Source organism: Danio rerio, chromosome 8 (assembly GCF_049306965.1).
Source record: "Danio rerio strain Tuebingen ecotype United States chromosome 8, GRCz12tu, whole genome shotgun sequence".
In the NCBI taxonomy this organism is placed as follows: domain Eukaryota; kingdom Metazoa; phylum Chordata; class Actinopteri; order Cypriniformes; family Danionidae; genus Danio; species Danio rerio.
Genome location: NC_133183.1, coordinates 60,820,827 through 60,841,482, shown reverse-complemented (window position 1 = coordinate 60,841,482; position 20,656 = coordinate 60,820,827). Strand labels below are relative to the sequence as shown.

The 20,656-nt window shown below is 38.2% G+C and overlaps 1 protein-coding gene across 8 annotated transcripts in view; it reads right to left on the bottom strand.

The window, feature by feature from the left end:
• Positions 1–1,391: 1,391 nt before the first annotated feature.
• Positions 1,392–20,656, bottom strand: part of si:dkey-32e23.4 — a 51,242-nt gene continuing 31,977 nt past the window's right edge. For all 8 annotated transcript variants that reach the window (XM_073911241.1, XM_073911240.1, XM_021478503.3 and 5 more), the window contains 9 exons: positions 20,218–20,556; positions 14,512–14,632; positions 11,843–11,998; positions 10,840–10,929; positions 8,329–8,427; positions 8,099–8,212; positions 7,179–7,288; positions 5,766–5,925; positions 1,392–1,915 (listed from right to left, as the gene is read on the bottom strand). In XM_073911241.1, coding sequence (XP_073767342.1) covers positions 1,859–1,915; positions 5,766–5,925; positions 7,179–7,288; positions 8,099–8,212; positions 8,329–8,427; positions 10,840–10,929; positions 11,843–11,998; positions 14,512–14,632; positions 20,218–20,556 — 1,246 coding nt within the window. In that variant the 3' untranslated portion in view covers positions 1,392–1,858. The remainder of the gene's footprint in view (positions 1,916–5,765; positions 5,926–7,178; positions 7,289–8,098; positions 8,213–8,328; positions 8,428–10,839; positions 10,930–11,842; positions 11,999–14,511; positions 14,633–20,217; positions 20,557–20,656) is intronic.

Genomic DNA, 20,656 nt, shown 5'->3' with positions numbered 1-20,656 from the left:
TCGCAAAGATGTTTTGCGTTCTCTCGCAAAACTGTTTCTCCACAAACACTTCCTGTTCACTTCACTCACGTTAACCGTCCTGTTTTTGCCGAAATTCTCCCGTCTTTTACCATTCTATCCCACTTTCTTTACATAACTGTGCGTCGATTATCGCCTTTCACTTTGCAACCTCTGAACCAGCGACTGACTGACAGACGCGCTCCATACAATAAACTGATCCCAGATCAGCGTCTGTACGCGCCATTTACAGAGGAGCGGGTGCATGTTTAAACAGACAAATACACTGAATAATATGTAAACATCTCCATCCTGCATGTTTTATTTTAAACAGCTTATTTTCTCTTAAATGAGCACAAACAGTTTCTAAAGTAACGGACTGCTTTCATTATAGATCTGTGCATTCTTACAGAGACACCTCTGTTATCAAACTAAACAAAACATGAGATTCATTTGCTGCTCACTTGTTTGATAACAGAAATGTCCCTTTAAATGGCGCAAACAGGCGCTGATCTGGGATCAGTTTATTGTACGGAGTGCGTCTGTCAGTCAGCGCTTATACATGCATTCACTGGTTCAGAGGTTGCAAAGTGAAAGGCGACAATCAGCGCACAGTAATGTAAAGAAAGTAGGATAGAATGGTAAAATACAGGAGAATTTCGGCAAAAACGGGAGGGTTTACATGAGTGAAGTGAACAGGAAGAGTTTGTGGAAAAACAGTTTTGCGAGGGAACACAAAACATCTTTGCGAGGGAACGCAAAACTTTGCGAGAGAACGCAAAAACCATATTTTCCTCCCACCCATTTTTTTTCACCCAGCCAATTTTTTTCTCCTCCTCCCTTCCGGGGTTCCGTAGATGAGTAAATGATTTCTGTACAAAAAAAATGTATATACATACTTTTTTGTACTGTCATTTCTATTAACAATAAGTCATTTGAGAGTCATTTGGCCGGCAGCTAGCTCACTGCAAATCACACATGGTCGCCCACTGAAGCTAAGCAGGGCTGCGCCTGGTCAGCACCTGGATGGGAGTCCTCATGGAAAAGCTAGGTTGCTCCCGGAAGTGGTGTTAGTGAGGCCAGCAGGGGGCGCTCAACCTGCGGTCTGTTTGTGTCCTAATGCCCCAGTATAGTGACGGGGACTCTATACTGCTCAGTGAGCGCCGTCTTTCAGATGAGACGTTAAACTGAGGTCCTGACTCTCTGTGGTCGTTAAAAATCCCGGGTTGTCCTTCGAAAAAGAGTAGGAGTTTTAACCCCGGCATCCTGGCCAAATCTGCCCACTGGCCTCTGTCTATCATGGCCTCCTAACCCTCCCCATATCATAATTGGCTTCATCACTCTGTCTCCTCTCCACCAATCACCTGGTGTGTCGTGTGCGGTCTGGCACAAAATGGCTGTCAAGTTGACTTTATTTCTTATAATTATGCACACAGTTTATGATTGATTTTATTGCAACGAGTTTACTCACTTTTTGAAGTAAATTCAACTAATGTCTTTTATAGTGTACCATTCAGGACATTTTTCAATTATTATAACACTAAATGATCGATTATTCGTCATTATATAAGGTTTATGACGATGAATAACACAATATGGTGTTGATATGTTCACTATATCTGATTACAAACATACACAAACACACACTCGTTTGACCTCAGAGTTATTGAATCAGTGCATATGCAGTAGAAATAAGGAGCTTCTGGAAAACTGTACAGAGTTTGTTGAGTGTTCATGCTGGCGGAGGCATTGTGTTTCTTCACATTTACATACACGCTCGTCACATACACAATCGCACACACACAGCACAAACAAACATGTAAACACTTTCCTGGACAGACTGTTCGATGAGAACGTTTGGCTACCAAAGATGAGTCTCGCGGATCTCTGAGATAATGTTACTGGCTTTCTTGAGGGCCTACAAGAGAAGAAGAAGACAGAAAGAACAACATTGGTGTTATAAGCAAACGTGTGGTAAAAACCCATTGAGTGTGAAGGTATTTTACTGATCATAGAGATCTTCTAAGTATTGTTGTGGACTAAATGAACAAAACTACAAGTATGAAACTACAGAGCGAGTCTGCACTTAATGACTCACTGATTCAAATGATCTGGTCAGAGTGAGTCTTTGGTTAACAATTCACTGGTTCAAATGATTCAGTCAAAGCGAGTCTGCACTTAATGACTCACTGACTCAAATGATTTGGTCAGAGTAAGTCTGCACTTAATTCCTCATTGATTCAAATGATCCTGTTAGAGTGAGTCTTTGGTTAACTATTTTAATTCAATTGATTTCATCAGAGTGAGTCTGTACTTAAAGACTCATTGATTCAAATGATCCGTTTAGAGTGATTCTTTGGTTAACTATTCTAATTCAATTGATTTGGTCAGAGCGAGTCTGTACTTACTGACTCATTGATTCAAATGATCCGGTTAGAGTGATTCTTTGGTTAACAATTCACTGGTTCAAATGATTCGCTCAGAGCGAGTCTGCACTTATTTTTTCATTGATTCAAATTATCTGGTCAGAGTGAGTCTTTGGTTAACTATTCTAATTCAATTGATATGGTCAGAGCGAGTCTGTACTTACTGACTCATTGATTCCAATGGCCCAATCAGAGTGATTCTTTGGTTAACTATTCTAATTCAACGGATTTGGTCAGATCGAGTCTGTACTTACTGACTCATTGATTCCAATGGCCCAATCAGAGTGATTCTTTGGTTAACTATTCTAATTCAACGGATTTGGTCAGATCGAGTCTATACTTAATGACTCATTGATTCAAATGATCCGATCAGAGTGAGTCTTTGGTTAACAATTCACCTATTCAGAGCGAGTCTAAATCTAATGACTCATTAACTCAACTGAGTTGTTCAGAGTGAGTCTTTGGTTAACAATTCACTGGTTCAAATGATTCGCTCTGCACGTGTCTGCACTTAATGACTCACTGATTCAAATGATTCGGTCAGAGTGAGTTTCCAGTTAAGAATTCACTGATTCAAATGATTCAGTCAGTGAGTTTCCATTTAGCGATTTGCTGATTCGAAGGATGCAGTCAGATATACTCTTCTCTAAACTATTCACTGATTCAAATTATCTGCACATTATCACACATAGATTTGAATGATCTTGTCAGAGCGAGTCTTCAGTTAAGTAAACAATTCACAGATTTAAATGATCTGGTAACAGTGAGTATTCGGTTAACAATTCACTGATTTGAACTATCCGTTCAACACGAGTCTCACTTAATGACTCACTGATTCGAAAGATCTTGTCAGAGACAATAACCAGATTCACTGACATAAATGATCCAGTCAAAGTGAATCTCTAGTAAATAATTCACTGATTTACAGGAACCCACATATGCTTTAAATATAAGGTTTGTCAATGTTTTATTGACTACTTATTGCCTCACTAACTACTTGTGTGCAAAAATGTTTAACATTGTACGTGTGTTTTCATGATCATATTTTTCATGTGTGTTCTTAATCATACTGAACAATTTAGCTCTTTTTAATCTTTAAAATGTTAAAATGAGGTTATCAAATGTTTTCAAAACATGGTAATGCAAAATATGCATTGTTTGCACAGTGTTTACTGAGTAATGAGATAAGATATAAAACGATATCATATGTGATGAAGCTATGAATTTTGTATTAGATGAAGTTTCGCAGAACAGAGCAACCGAACGCAGATTTTGAATGCATTTCTAGCACTTGTGTTTTCATATATTCGGTATGCTTCAGTTCACAGGCCGACAGTCTGCTGTGCTTGCTATGCTGTTTGTACTCTTGTAAAAGTTGTCTTGAAATTCAGCTCATATAAATCACCGTTTCTACAGCCAGGCACACTCACACGGCAGTCTTTGGCATTTTAAGATGCTGATGTGTCTACTTAATAGTAGTCAGACTTTTAAAAATGAGACGCCCTCACTGGTTTTAATGTTCGTTCTGCTGCACTCTAGCTAATGTTGCGTCACTGTCTGATGTTCTGTTCTGTAATGCTGTTTTTGAGGATGATAATGTGTTCGGTGTACAGCACAAACCCTTGGTGTTTTTTAATAAACATTCAGCTTCAAAACTGCAGATTGTCAAAACTTAGTAGCAAGGTTATTAAGGTGATATTAAGGAAAATGAACGGAAACTAAAACAGAAAGAAAAACACTTTCACTAACTGAAATAAAATAAAAACAAGTTAAAAAAAACTAGAACACACTGAAACTGTATTGTGTATACATAAAACAAATAGAAACGAACTAAAATTATAAGCATAACGCCCTTCGTTTTCCTCTATGTAAATGTATTTATTACATAAGCCTTTCAGAGGTAAATCTCTTGCTTTCCACTGCCAGTTTTACGCACACGCCAGGTGTTTGACCCATATGTAAGCCGGTCCTCCTCCAGTCATGCTCGCTGTTGCTCTCATGACAAAAACAACGGCTGGACATGACAGAAGCACAGTGACAACATTAAATACGACCCGAGCAGAGACTTAAAAGACTTAATAACACATTTGTGTCCAGTAATGGGTTTTATTTCTGTAGTAGTGATCATACATCGTGAACTAATCGTTCTTTTTTAACTGGATCTTTTAAGTGAACCAGTTTAACTATTTCACCAAATCGAACTGAATCATTTGAAACGATTCACGTCTCCAGTTAGCACGTATCCACAAACAATTTACTTTTTAACATGCCTGATACCCCCCTTTAAATCGAATTAAACCAATTTCCTGAGTTATTCAGTTATTAGAACAGTACACTGAGATCAGATTTGAGAAGCGGTGAACCAATCATACTGCACATGAGATTCAGTGAACCGAACACAAACAGTACATGACAGCCTGCTGTGACTGAACTAAACTTCTGCATCGCAGGTAAACCGGGGGCTTAAACGAGAGGATGTGGCGAAATGTAAGTTTATTTCATAACAGAAAGTCGTAATGGAATTTAAATAAGTGAATCAGGCTTCAGTTGGGCTGCAAAACCTAATTGTAAGAAACTATTCAGATCATGGTGATGGTTTAACCGACTGAAATTATGATTGCTGACTATTTATTTATGATATATTGAGTCCAAACTTAAGATAACAGTCATAAAAGATCCAGTTCACGTTGAAGATCCAAACTTCCCATCACTACTGTGTATCTAAGCTCAGAAGCAGCCTTGCACAGATATTGTACTCAAGGCTGTTATCTTGTGGGCTGTTGTATTTAAATTTGAGAATGGGCAGGTGGTAGTGGTAGACGATAGTGGTCATCATGAATCCTCTGAATACGTTTCAAAACGTATCTTTGGTTGAGTATTTATTTAACAAAATTTATTCAGATGATTTTGAATCTTGCACCTAATAAATATTCCAATTTATAAATTACAAACAAACAAAAAACTGAAACTAATAAAAACTAAACTAAAACTAAGCAATTTGGAAATATAAAAACTAGTAAATCTGCCTCTAAAAACTAATTAAAAGTAACTGAATTAAAAAAAAAACTAAATATAATTATGTGAATTTACACTTCTCATTTTAAAGTTGTAATAACCAAAATATGGAAATGGAACAATGTGGAAATTTGAGCAGTTTGTGCTGCGTTTCTATGAAGATTTCAGTGTAGCTGCCATTACGGCTCATTTTTTTTTTTGCCTGGCAGCCTCTGCACAGGTCAAGTGACAGAAAACTTTCAATTTCTAAATCAAAAAAAAAAAAAAAAAAGGTTTTGTTTTGTGCCAATTCGATTTCCCCTGATAATACTGCCCATTTTGACGTACCTCCAGCATGTGTGCGACCTCAGTGCGCTGCTGTGCTGTTTCCTGAGACTCGATGAGCAACTCCTGCAGCAGAGGCTGTTTGTAAAGCTGACCCACCAGCTCACTCTGCAGATGCTCCTTCACGAAATTCACCAGGAAATGCATCACTGTCTTTGGCACACTACAGGAAGCAGAATAAAAAAAAACATATAAAAAAAGAATAAAAAAATCACTAATAAAAAAATGAAATCTTGCTTCAAAGCTCCACTAAAAGGTTCATTATCAATTATTTAGAGAAGTGTACGACTAAACAGTTTTATTTTTTATTTTTTGTTGTTTTTGAAGGGTAATACATCATAAAAAATATTGCAATTGATTTATTTTGTCTTCTGGTAAACATGTAAATAGGCGATATTAAAGTGCCTATAGAAAATGATCATACCCTCTTTGAAATACAGTGGGGTAAATAAATATTGAACAACCATTTTTCTTAGAAATCACATTTCTAAAGGGGCTGTTGACTTATATCCACCAGACGTGGGTAACAACTAAATAAATCCATATATCCAAAGATTTTAGTTTTCTTTGCATATATGGATTTATTTAGTTGTTACAAATAAAGTTATGTGTAATACAATGAAATGACACAGAGAAAAGGTACTGAACACATGAAGAAAGGAAGGAGTAGAAAGGCAGTGAAAGCCCAGACAGCAGCTGAAATCTCTTCAGCAACCCTCTGCCCTTCCTCAGTGTAAATGAAAATCAGCTGCTTCAGTCCGACATCTACATCAGCAGGAGGATGAAGATGAAAGCAGGGTGGACATATCAGCAAGACAATGATCCAAAACACAGCCGGGGAAACTCTCAAATGCTTTCAGAGAAAGAAAATTAGGCTGTAGAATGGCCCAGTCAATCACCTGATCTGAATCCAATAGAGTATACAAAATAAAGCTCTGATTTGATAGATGAGACCCACAGAACCATCAAGATTTTGACACTCTGTTGAAGTCTGTGAAAAACTCACAACTGAGAAATGCATGTGACTTCATTCTCCATATGAGAGGCGTCTTTGAGCTGCCATCACCAAAAGAGCCTTTATATAAAGTATTAAATACAATTCAGTAGTTCAGCACTTTCTTCTTCTGTCATTCCATTGTTATTACACAGAAATCATTTTTCAGATTTTTTTGTTTTGTTTTGTTTTGTTTTATTTTTATGTTTGCATCATTTGGGTTTTTACCAAAATCTGCTTCAATTCCATGTTAACAGCTCCTTTAGAAATGTTATTACCAGGAAAAAACACGACGTGTTCACAACTTATTTCGCCCACTGTAATATAAAGTTTTAAAGTAGGTGTAAATTTCACAAATTTTCAGCACTAAAGACTAAAATCGCACTTTGATGTGCTTGACAAATATGCACAATAAAGCTGACCTGTCCTGAATGCTCTTGCGCACGATCAGAAAGTAGCATTTGATGAGTCTCTGGATCACCTCACAGTCCCGCTGCTCTCGAGAGCTCAGTTTGCGCGATACTGGCACGGCCTGCAGAAACATGAGCACAACTTGAGAATTTGTCTTTCGAGCAATTGCATGCAAATGTAAACCTTGCCATTTAAAAATGTATTAAAGTAATTACTGAAATAACAAAACCCTTATTAAGTTGTTTGTATAGTCATGTATTCTACAGTAGTGTAAAAATACTCAAAAATGTCTTTGTCAATGTTTAAACCAATCATATTTGATTTACCAAAGTCGCGGACAGCCTTGACTTAAAAACGCCATTGTGTGTGCCCTGATAGAAACCTATGTTTAGAATTCTAAAATGCATAACGCTGCGTGGCTGAGCGGCGCTTGTGGTTTGCAACCTGCAGGCAAGTTCGTTATTTTATTTCCAATGGAGCGACACTCACGTGAGGCAACGCGCTCGCACTTTCCAGCTACACCTAATTAAGATCACAGGGAGCTTCTGTGACCATGAGAAATACAAACAGACGAAGTTTAAGGTAGACGCAATGAAAAGTACACATGTTTGCAAACCTACCTAAAGTTACAAACAATAATTCTAATGAGAGCGATCATGTGGTGAATGTTGATCTTGTGTTGAGCCCAATGAGCCTTACATCTAAAAATAGAGCAAGGGTGTTCCTTTATTGACATTGCTTTGACTCACACGCTGAAAATGGCGGACGTGAAACAACTAAGGATATGGTGACGCGCGCCTGTCAATCAATATTAATATTGTCAATCTACGCATTTAGTTTTTACTGCAAATGTCACATCCACAACACAGGAATTTCTCTTTCATGCTATTCCTCAAATGTTGTCTTCTGGAGTCGTGAGCCTAAACTGTACCGTGTCCAACAGGTTGATGGCTTTGCTGGGGCTTCCAAATCCAGGCATTGGGCCTTTCTCCTCAGACGGCATCTTCTCATTCTTCCAGCGCTTCCCTCCATCCCCGGCCTCCGCCTGCGGGAGAGAAAGAGAGAAAGAGAGAGTGAGTGAGAGAGAGAGAGAGAGAGAGAGAGAGAGAGATAAAACAAAGACTAATCCTGTTTGAAGAGAGAAAGAGAGACGGAGTGTACCTGCTGGCTGTTGACGGATGCAGACACTTGGGCAGCGTCAGTGAAGTCTGGATGTTTGGTGTTTATATAGGCCAACTCGATCGCAACCAGATTATGAACCTGAGAAGAAGCAAACACAATCCGTAAGTTAAAACCATAAGATGTCTTCAGAATTAGCTAAAACCAACCCAGGCTCGTTCTGAAAACGTAGCCCTATATACATTTCTGGAGAGCGCCAAACATTTCCCAGGAGGTACGTTTTTTTTTTCTGCAGTTTTTGTTTTCGTGAATCCACATTTTCAGATTTTACCACATTCTCACCCTGTTATTTACTTGTTTATTTTATTTTTTGGCTTCTGTTTTTGTCTTACCTGCATCCTGGAACCGTTCTTTGACGGACTCGAAACCCTTGACTCCTCTTTGCGTCTCAAGTCCATCGATGTACATACGAGCTAACTGGACAAACTGGTAACAGCTGACCATACGGAGGTAAGCGGTCAGCTGGTAGCACGAAAAGAAACGGCGTCATACCATCCACAGCATTCGTTTTAAAGACGAAATGCAGCCATACGTACTTCTAGCTACATAATTCGTGATCACCAGAAATCAATATTGGGATACGTTTTAAGAATGAGCCTACTTATTAAAATAAAAATAATTGGGTTAAAAATACCCAAACATACAACCCAACTATTGGTTATTATAGCACCTTTTCAACTATGGGTTATTTTAACCCAATGCATTGGGTTGTAAAATTTAAATCAATGCATTGGGTTATTTTTATTAAATGTTTTTTTTTTTTCATTCTGGTAGTACTATTGCTATTATTACTAGTACTACTATTCATTTTATAATTATGGATGTGTAAATAAATAAAATACAGTTTAAAAAATAATTAAAATGCTTTATTTCCCCTATATTTTAAATTGCAGACATTGCATTTTTATCCGTTTAATATAGATCGGCTTCGAAGCACATTTGTATTATCAATAATTAAGAGTGCGGGTGAAATGGATAGAAAAAACAGGACACGGAGAGGTAATTTTCTAAAAAAAATAAATAAATAAACTTGAGCTTAAGCTTAAATAAAGGTTATAACACAAAACAACATTAAGTACGCTTATTAATACAGCTGTTGTCTCAGTTAAATCAGCTGACTGTTGAAATTTTTAACACAACTGGTTGAGTTATTAAATAAATTACCCAGTAAAGGTGTTAAACCAAATATTTTTCCCATCTCGGACGCCTCTTGGAAGCGCGCGCCGTTCGCGCCCGCGCTGTTCTTGCGCGAAAAGCCGTCGGAAGCCGCTGTCGAGCGACCGTCTGTTCGACTGATGGACTGAATGACTGAACGATCGACTGGGTGGCCGGCCAATCGGCCAATCGGCCGACCCAGCCATCCTCCTCCTCCTCCTTCCCTAAACCCAAGCGACGATTTACAAAAGCCGTCCAGAAAAAAAATAAATAAAGAAAGAAAAGCCCTCGTCCAATTTTGACCGCGATTACGGATTTCGACGCATTCTCGCCCCAACACTATTTTTCTCGCCCCGACAATATTTTTTGGATTCTGTTTTTCATCTTACCTGTTTTCTGGAACCGCTCTTCTCCGGACTCAAACCCGGTTATCACCGCGGCCGGCTCCTCCTCCTCCGGGCCTCGCCGACGTAACACTAAGAGCTAAGCGGACAAACTGGTTGCGGCAGGAAAGCCCTCCACACGGAGGTGAGCCGTCACAGCCGGCGAGGAGCGAAGAAGAGGAGCGATGTCACACCGCCCGGTAGCGTTCGCTCGAAAAAAACATACCTTGTAAATCGCGGTTTTTAGAATGAGCTTGGGTTGCATATGACATATACATTGTGTGTGATAAAAGACTTTATTTGCTTTTATTTTGCTTGTGAACTGTTTAACCCTTGCATATTGTTCAAATTGACCACCCTTTCATTATGTTGGAGACAATGACTTGCCCCAATGACTTCCATTATAAATACTACCATTTAACTTACAACTAGGGCCAGACAGACTTTGTGGATGTTTTTTGCTATTTCTGCGGAGAATTTTGCTAAAAATATGCGGATTTCTGTGGAATTATTTTGGCATCATAACTAAAACCTTAATATGCAAAATAAAAAATTAGATCTTTTTAACTTTTGTTTAATCTTTAAAATGTAAATCCTATTAGATTCACTTTGTTTGGTAAACAAAGCAAGTCTCTCATATAATATATCTACTAAAAGACAGAAAATATTACTGTACAAACTGTACAGAACATAAATCAGATGAACATTTTCATATTAGTCAATAATATTACTGTAATTAATTTAAAAACTGAATAAATCTAGATTTACACACATTTGCTCAAGTAAATAAACAGAATTAATGATGGGCTACAAATCTGAGGAAATCTGCGAAAAATCTGCCGAACTTATAACCTTCCATATAACCTATATGTGTGTGTGTGTGTGTGTGTGTGTGTGTGTGTGTGTGCGTGCATGTGTTGTGTTGTGTGACTGTAGGTGCAGCTTGTGTTCCTACCATCTCATTAGTAATAGGCAGGCGTTTCCTGAGTAAGCCGGTGACCACCTCCACTATTGAATCGTGCAGTTTGGGAAACCTCAACAGCTCCTTCAGACATAAACAGACATGCAAACACACCGCATGTAGGCTGTCAAATTATATAACACATCTTTTTTACAAATTCACAATAAAAGAGCGAACGCACATTCCTCCCAAAACACTGCCAAAATATGATAAGAATGAAATCTGTGCACTGCTTTCTCCTCAATTCTGGCAACAAATGTATGTATATAATAGAGGGCTGTGAAAAATGCTCAATGTAAAACAAATGTACACAGTGAAGGCGGGAGGACAGAAGATAAGAGCCGAATGAGGAGAGAATCCTAATGCAGGAGCTTCTCGGTGCGTGTGTGTCGATCTGTTGTGCCTGTGAAAAGCTTTCAATTTGTACAAGTTCTGAGATGTAATATAGAGCAGTGTTTCTCAACCATGTTCCTGGAGGACCACCAGCACTGCATGTTTTGGATGTCTCCTTTGTCTGTCACACCCATTACAGCTCTTTCAGTCTCTGCTAATGAGCTGATGATCTGAATCAGGTGTGTTCGATTAGCAAGACATGTGCTGCATCCCAATTCGCATACTATCCATCCTAAATAGTATTCAAAAATAGAATTAGTATGTCCCAAATCGTAGTATGTTAAAAAGAGTACGCCAAAGGTTCCTGAATGGTTTACTATTTCTGTAAAAAATTTTAAGCGTAAAAGCGTCCATACTTTAATCGCTAATATTGCCCACAATGCATTGCACATTGAAAATTTAATTTGATTAGAACTACAAATGCGGTTAAAAGGTGTAAAGAAATTTAGCATTTATTCTAGCCGAATTAAAACAAATGAGACTTTCTCCAGAAGAAAACATATTGTAGAAAATAATGTGAAAAATTCCTTGCAAAATCAAACATCATTTGGGAAATATTTGAAAAAGAAATCTCTGCGTTAGATATCAATAGGTGTTGGCTTACCTGTGTGCTGTAGGACGAGCAGTGCTGGATGATCCTCTGAAGCTCTTCATGTACGAGCTCCACGCATCGCAAACTGGGCTCCTCCAGTCTCTTGATCTGCTTCTTCACCAGCAGCTCAAAACTGACCTCTGGAACGAACAGCGCCGGCCGAGGACCCTATACATCCATCACAACAACCACAGACAGTTCAACTGTAATGTAGCCTTCTGGTACATCATTTAAACCACACTTTACAATACGACTGTATTAGTTAATATACAGCAATCAACATTCAAAGTGAATTAAAAATGTTTGACAACTTTGATGAAAGGTGGTGATCCACTTCAAATGTCGACTACTGTATTGACCATTTATGTTGAAGAAAATATAGTTGTATGTAAAGTGTGAGCGTTTTTACAGTCTATAAAGCAATGATTTTCCCTTTAGGGTGGTGATTAGTGCAGTTTTAATCTGTATATCCAGCATTTTACATTACTACCAGCTTATTACCTGTTTATTACTAGGATAAAAACTGTATTAGCACTTATAAAGTATGATTTCATTCTACATCACTAATCCTAACCAATCCGTAAATCCAAACACTACCTTACCGATGATTAAAAAGCAGCTAATTAGTAGTTCATTGAACTAAATGTCTTAAATAATGGTTTGCTAATAGCGTAAATTATACATTAAAATAAAGTGTGACCATTTATGTTAATGAAAATATAGTTGTATGTGAAGTGTGAGCATTTATGGTATATAAAGTAATGATTTTCTCTTTAGGGTGGTGCTGAATGCATTTTTAATCTGTATATATAGCATTTTACATTACTACTAGCTTATTACCTGTTTATTACTAGGATAAAAACTGTATTAGCACTTATAAAGTATGATTTCATTCTACATCACTAATCCTAACCAATCCCTAAATCCAACTACTACCTTACTGATGATAAAAAAGCAGCTAATTGGTAGTTCATTGAACTAAATGTCTTAAATAATGGTTTGTTAATAGCGTGAATTATACATTAAAATAAAGTGTGACCATTTATGTTAATGAAAATATTGTTGTATGTAAAGTGTGAGCATTTATAGTATATAAAGCAATGATTTTCACTTAGGGGAGGTGCTGAATGCATTTTTAATCTGTATATCCAGCATTTTACATTACTACCAGCTTATTACCTGTTTATTACTCAAATAAGAACTGTATTAGCACTAATAAAGTATGATTTTATTCTACATCCCTAATCCTAACCAATAAATAAATGCAACTACTGCATTACGAAGATTAAAAAGCAGCTAATTAGTAGTTTATTGAACTAAATGTTTTAGGTAATGGTTTGTTAATAACGTGAATTGTACATTGAATTAAAGTGTGGACATTTATCTTATTGAAAACATAGTTGTGTGTAAAGTGTGACCAAAAAACAATGATTTTCTCTTTAGGGTGGTGCTTAGTGCAGTCTTAATCTGTATATCCAGCATTTTACATTACAACTAGCTTATTACCTGTTTATTACTAGGATAAAAACTGTATTAGCACTTTTAAAGTATGATTTCATTCTACATCCCTAATCCTAACCAATCCCTAAATCCAAACACTACCTTATTGATGAATAAAAAGCAGCTAATTGGTAGTTCATTAAACTAAATGACTTAAATAATGGTTTGTTAATAGCGTGAATTATACATTAAAATAAAGTGTGACCATTTATGTTGATGAAAATATAGTTGTATGTAAAGTGTGAGCATTTATAGTATATAAAGCAATGATTTTCTCTTAAGGGTGGCGTTGAATGTATTTTAAATCAGTATATCCAGCATTTTACATTACTACTATCTTATTACCTGTTTATTACTAAGATAAGAACTGTATTAGGACTTATAAAGTATGATTTCATTCTACATCCCTAATCCTAACCAATACCTAAATCCATCAGCTAATTAGTATTTTATTGAACTAAATGTTTTAGGTAATGTTTGTTAATAACGTGAATTGTACATTGAATTAAAGTGTGGCTATTTATCTTTATGAAAATATAGTTGTATGTAAAGTGTGAGCATTTATAGTATATAAAGCAATGATTTTCTCTTAGGGGAGGTGCTGAATGCATTTTTAATCTGTATATCCAGCATTTTACATTACTACTATCTTATTACCTGTTTATTACTAAGATAAGAACTGTATTAGCACTTATAAAGTATGATTTTATTCTACATCCCTAATTCTTATTAATACCTAAATCCAACTACTACCTTACTATTTAAAAGCAACTAATTAGTAGTTTATTGAGCTAAATGTCTTATTTAAAGGGTCGTTAATAGCATGAATTACACGTTAAAATAAAGTGTGGCCATGTATGTTAATGAAACTATAGTTGTATGTAAATTGTGACCATTTAAAGTATATAAAGCAATGATTTTTTCTCTTTAGGGTGGTGCTGAATACATTTTTAATCTGTATATCCAGCGTTTTACATTACTACTATCTTATTATCTGTTTATTACTAATATAAGAGCTGTATTAGGACTTGCAGTGTCTTGCAATCAACATTTCACATGAGGAGGGGGGCGAATAATTATGACGTCAACTGTGCTTTACATTTAAGAAAGTGAGCAAACGTATTCAGAAAGTACTTATCTGTTCACACACACACGCATGCAAAACCATGTAAACATTATACCGTAGCATTTCGAATAGCTGTGAGAATATCGAGCTCAGTGAGTCCTCCAAGTGGGTCAATGGACTGCAGGGTTCTTCCAAACGTCTCGTGGAAAATGTAACACATGCGAGCTCCTCCGCACCTAACGAGAGACAAGCGCTCACAGTCAGTCCATCCTGCACAAATTAACAATCTTCTGTTGGCACATTCACACAGGCCTGGATTCCAGCCCAACTGTCCAGCCAGAAAGCGTCAATACGAGCCACTTAATTAATCGATAGCCGGTGTGGACTTAGCCAGATATGAGAGATGAACGCCATTTCATCCCACAGTGAACACGGTGTAAATAAGAGCCGGGCAGACTTGCGGATTATCTGCCCGTCAAAATGCAGCCAAGCAGACAAAGTAAACATGGTGTGCTTGATATCTGTCATGAGCTTCGGTGCGAAAATGACAGACTGAGACGCTGCCGGAGTCGCAGAGAGAGAAGAGAGAGAAAAAAAGAGGTTTAGTAGGAATGTGGCCTTGGTAATGAGAATATGTCAAACTCAATTGCACGGTGCAAGATGGCAACCTTTGGAAAGTGGCTGCACAAATCACAGTTATGACTTATTCTGGCTGAGTCTATGATGATTTTTGGGATCCAAAAAACTTACATACAGTTGATGTCAGAATTATTAGCCCCCCTGAATTATTAGCTTTCCTGTTTATTTTTTTCACCCAATTTCTGGAGGAAAGATTGTTTCAGCACATTTTTAAACATAATAGTTTTAAAAACCTATTTCTAATAATAATAATAATAATAATTTAAAAAATAATAATAATTACTAATACTTTCCTTCTTAGACTTTACAGACCTGAAACTTGCCTATAGCACTTATTCATTGTTGCTCTTATAGTTGTGTAAATTGCTTCCTTGTCCTCATTTGTAAGTCGCTTTGGATAAAAGCGTCTGCTAAATGACTAAATGTAAATGTAAATAACTGATTTATTTTATCTTTGTCATGATGACAGTAAATAATATTTTACTTGATATTCTTTAAGACACTTCTATACAGCTTAAAGTGACATTTAAAGGCTTAACTAGGTTAATAAGGTTAACTAGGCAGGTTAGGGTAATTTGGTAAGTTATTGTATAATGATGGTTTGTTCTGTAGACTATCGAAAAAAAAAATTTTTGCTTAAAGGGGCTAATAATTTTGTCCCAAAAATGGTTTTTAAAAAAGTAAAAACTGCTTTTAATCTAGCCGAAATAAAACAATAAGACTTTTTCCAGAAGAAAAAATATTATCAGACATACTGTGAAAATTTCCTTGCTCTGTTAAACATCATTTGGGAAATATTTAAAATAGAAAAGAAATAAAAATCAAAAGAGGGCTAATAATTCTGACTTCAACTGTATCTGAAAATTTACTGTAGTAGCTGCTTTTTAACCATAAACCTAACCCTGATAAGCAATTATTTGTTAAAAATAGGGCTGGGTGATTAATTGAAAAGTAATCAAAGTTCAGTACCGATAGTTGATCTAATTTTACCAGGTCAATTTTTTCGTTTTTTTTCCTTATTGCTTGCGGAGGCAAGTAACCCAGCTCTGTTAAAGCTGATTTATACTTCTGCATCGTACAATCCATTGCAGCTTTTGCACGGTCACATAACTTTGTCACGACGTGTAGTGCAAGCTCTGTCATTGGTTGGTTTGGTGGTTGTGGTGGTGATGAGCATGAGCGAGGCTGAGAGCCTCAGGAGAGTGGCGAGCCCGATAAAGCCAAGGTTATTATAGGTAACGAAAACTAAAATGTAAAATAATTGTCGTTAACTGAATTAAAAATAAAAACGGGAGTATTTAAAAAAATAGAACTAAATGACACAAATAAACTGTAATAGAGTTAAAATGTTAAATTAATAGAGATTTCGATTTTAGGCCAAATTTCCCAGCCCTACATAAAAATAAATCCTAAATCTAAAAATCAACCCAATTGCAGGAGCTGTAAGAAACCCTTTTGTGGATGTTGGAGGGTTCAAAGTACAGATTCTTCTTGATATTTTTTTTCTCAGGGATATCCTAAAAATACACATTTCAAGATCTTAAGTGACCATGAAATGAAAGTAGAGACAGCTCTCTTCTTCTGTGTTGTGATGTACTGTACTGTGCAAATGTCTAAGGTCACCACCATCTTTGTTGTTAAAAGGAATCTAAACGGTCTTATTTTCATATATGGTTGTAGCGCTTGTTATAAATGATGTATCGTTGCACTTCATTATGTTGTAAAAATTAATTTGCCCTCATAATCTTTAATCAAATATCAGAACCATCATTCACCATCAAAATAAACATTCTTCACTTCTGGTCACATGGAAAGCATTTAGGGTGGGGCTATTGATAAAATAGGGTGGGGCTATATGTCCTTCATGGTGGAGTTATCAGTCTTTTAGGGTGGGACTGTCAGCCCTTTCAGGCAGGACTAACAGTTATTTAGGGTGGAGCTATCAGTGGGGTGGGGCTACCATAATTTTAGGGCGGGATTATCAGCCATTTAAGGCAGGGCTACCAGTATATTAGAACAGGGCTATCAGTTCTTTAGGGTGGGAATAACAGTTCTTTAGGGCAGGACTAACAGTTATATAGGCTGGGGCTATCAGTTCTTCAGGGTCACTCCATTAGAGCGGGACTATCAGTCATTTAGGACGAGACTATCATTCCTTCAGGGTGGGGCTATCAGTCCTTCAGGGCGGAATTAACAGTTCTTTAGGGTGGGACTAACAGTTCTTTAGGGCAGGACTATCAGTCATTTAGGAAGAGGCTATTAGCCCTTTTAGGTGGGATTAACATGTCTTTACAGTGGGACTAACAGTTCTTTAGGACAGGACTAACAGTTATTTAGAGCGGAGTTAACAGTTCTTTGGGGTGGGGCTATCACTCGATTAGGGCAGGACTATTAGTCATTTAGGACGAGGCTATCATTTCTTTAGGGTGGGGCTATTAGTCCTTTAGGGCGGGATTAACAGTTCTTTAGGGTGGGACTAACAGTTCTTTAGGGCGGGGCTATCCGTTCTTGTGGGTGGGGCCGTCACTCCATATGGGCGGGCCTATGAGTCATTTAGGATGAGGCTATCAGTCCTTTAGGGTGGGACTATCAAGCCTTTAGGGCGGGATTAACAGTTCTTTAGGGTGGGAAAACAGTTAATTAGGGCGGGACTATCAGTTCTTTAGGCTGGGGCTCCATTAGGTTGGGACTATCAGTCATTTAGGATGAGGCTATCAGTCTTTTAGGGTGGGTCTAACAGTTCGTTAGGGTGGAACAATCAGTTCTTTAGGATGGGACTATCACTCCATTAGGATGGGACTATAAGTCATTTAGGAAGGGGCTAACAGTAATTTAGAGTGGGATTAACAGTTTTTAGGGTGGGGCTATCACTCCATTAGGTTGGGACTATCAGTCATTTAGGTTGAGGCTATCAGTCCTTTAGGATGGGTCTAACAGTTCTTTAGGGTGGAACAATCAGTTCTTTAGGGTGGGACTATCCCTCCATTAGGGTGGAACTATAAGTCATTTAGGATGAGACTATTAGTCATTTAAGGATGAGTAATCAGTCATTTAGGGCAGGATTAACAGTTCTTTAGGGTGGGACTATCAGTTCTTTAAAGCGGGGTTATCAGTTCTTTAGGGTGGGACCATCAATCTATTAGGACAGGACTACCAGTCATTTAGGACGAGTATTTCGAGTAATATAAGTAATTTAGAGAGGGACTAACAGTTCTTAAGGGCAGTACTATCAATCCTTTAGGGGAAGGCTATCAGTTCAGGTCTCGTGTCTTCATGGCAGGCAGTGGTTTGAATAAATATGATACAATTCATAAATGGTTCAAAATCATGCATGTATTTAGATATTGACTTCATGTCAACTTTAAAACTTTGTTTCTCTGTTATTGTGTCTGTTGTGTGAGGCAACACACGCACACATACACAAACACTGCAAGAAGCAAACAAAATAAGCCTCTTCAAAAGGAATTTTCAATGTTTTCCACTTGACTCCTTACAACTACTGTAAAAAAGAATAATTTAGCCCCAATGGATGAACATGATACTCCATGCAAAACTATTTCACAAAGTATGACATGGGACAAACGTGAAGAAAAATGGACACATATTGGTGTTGTTTTTTTGTTACATGCAGAACCGAAAACGCAAATGCTGTGAGTCTACAAATAAATCTGTGATAAATAAATTCATCTTGCTTTTTTAGGGCTTCCATTTATAAATAAGATTCTGAACACCAGATTATGGTCTCGGTCTTGTAGATCGTGTAGACTTTTGATAAAAACACATTTCCATTTTAACAGCAAAAGCTTTACAGTCAATTTCTTTCACACTCTTTGTGGCAGTCATTACTTTTGTTTGTTCCAGGCACTCAAGCAGAGTCCAGAGTGTCAGCAGTGACAGCTTTAGGTAAACGGGTCTGAAAAACACATTCACTCATTCAAAATCATATTTGTGGCTACAGATTTTTTTTTATGGCCAAATTCGATGTCCAATTATATACTAGCAAATTGTATTATGTCTAATTATAGCATTCTCTGTTAATATCCATCATTAGTGTATTGCCAAAATGTACAATTAGGGTGTTTGCTAATATTTTTATTCCGATTGACCCAATCACCCACTTCGCTAAACCCAAACGACAGTTTTGAAAAGCAATCCAGAAAATGAAAAGCCAACCCAGGCTCATTCTGGAAACGTAGCCCAGCAGACATTTCTGGAGACCGCGATTTACATGGCCGGAGATACGCATGGCCGCATTTAATTTTTTTTCTCTCGAGCGGTGTGACGCCGCTCCTCTTCATCGCGCTCGCCGGCTGACGGTGTGGAGGGGTTTCCTGCCGCAAACAGGTTGTTAGCTTAGCTCGTAGTGTTACGTCGACGGAGCCGACCGCGGCGACGACCGGATTGGAGTCCGGGGAAAAGCGATTCCAAAAATGAGGTAAGATGAAAAAATAAAAGCGAATGAGTTCGCGACGGAGCGAGATCTGAAAGCGCGGTCAAAATCGGACGAGGGCTTTTGCTTTTCTTTTTCGCACATCTTTTGCAAATCGCCGCAAATCGGGGGGTGGCTGGGTCACCCGCCCAGTCAATCGTTCGGTCATTCAGTCAGTCGGATGGTCGCTCAACAGCGGCCTCCGGCGGCTCATCACACGAGAACAGCGCGCTCCAGAGAGGCGTTCAAGACGCGAACAAAAAGCGCGCACAGCGGCCTCCCGCGAATTCGCGAAAACAAAAACTGCACAAATAAGTACCTCCTGGGACGTTTTTCGCAGTCTCCAGAAAAGTCCATGGGGCTACGTTTACACAATGAGCCTGGGTTGTGAAAAGCTCTCACCTGATTTTTACCACATTTTCAGATTTTACCACATTCTCACCCTGTTTTTTACCTGTTTGTTTCATTTTTGGCTAACGCACTTTCTGGAACCGTTCTTTACTAGACTCGAACCCCGTCGTCATGGTCAACTCCTCTTTGCATCTAAAGTGCACCGACATGGTGAGCTAACTGGACAAACTAACAACAGCGGTAAAGCCGTCCATACGAAGGTAAGCAGTCAGCTGGTAGCACGTAAAGTAATTCCGTCATCCCGCCCGTAGCGTTCATCTTAAAGACGAAATGCAACCATACTCAGCCTATGTTGAAATGAGAGCTTGGATACGAACATTAATAAAGAGTTCTGCTACTCACAGTTCAGAGGTCTGGATGTGTCTGGCCGTGCCTTCGATTGTGCTGCAGTAGTCGGTGGCGAACTTGGTGACGATCTGCAGCAAGGTGGCGCTGTGGTCCTCCACCGGCTGCCCGTAGCTGTTGAGTCTGGACTGATACTGGGCCGTGAGCACCGTGACACGGGTCTTGAGCTCCGGCAGGCAGTCTCTGATGTGATGCATGAGCAGGCGGCTCAGGGTGCGAGCCAGATAGCGGGAGCCGCAGCGAGAAGCTAATGACGGGTAATGCCGCTGCAGAAACGCCTGCTCATCCCTACAGGAGTCAGAGAGACTCTTCTGAGTGTTCAAGTCATGTTGACTCCTGGATGGGAAAAAACATACAGGTGAAGTCAGAATTATTAGTCCTCCTGAATTATTAGTTATGAATTTGATAAATGAAATTGTTAACTGATTTCTTTTAT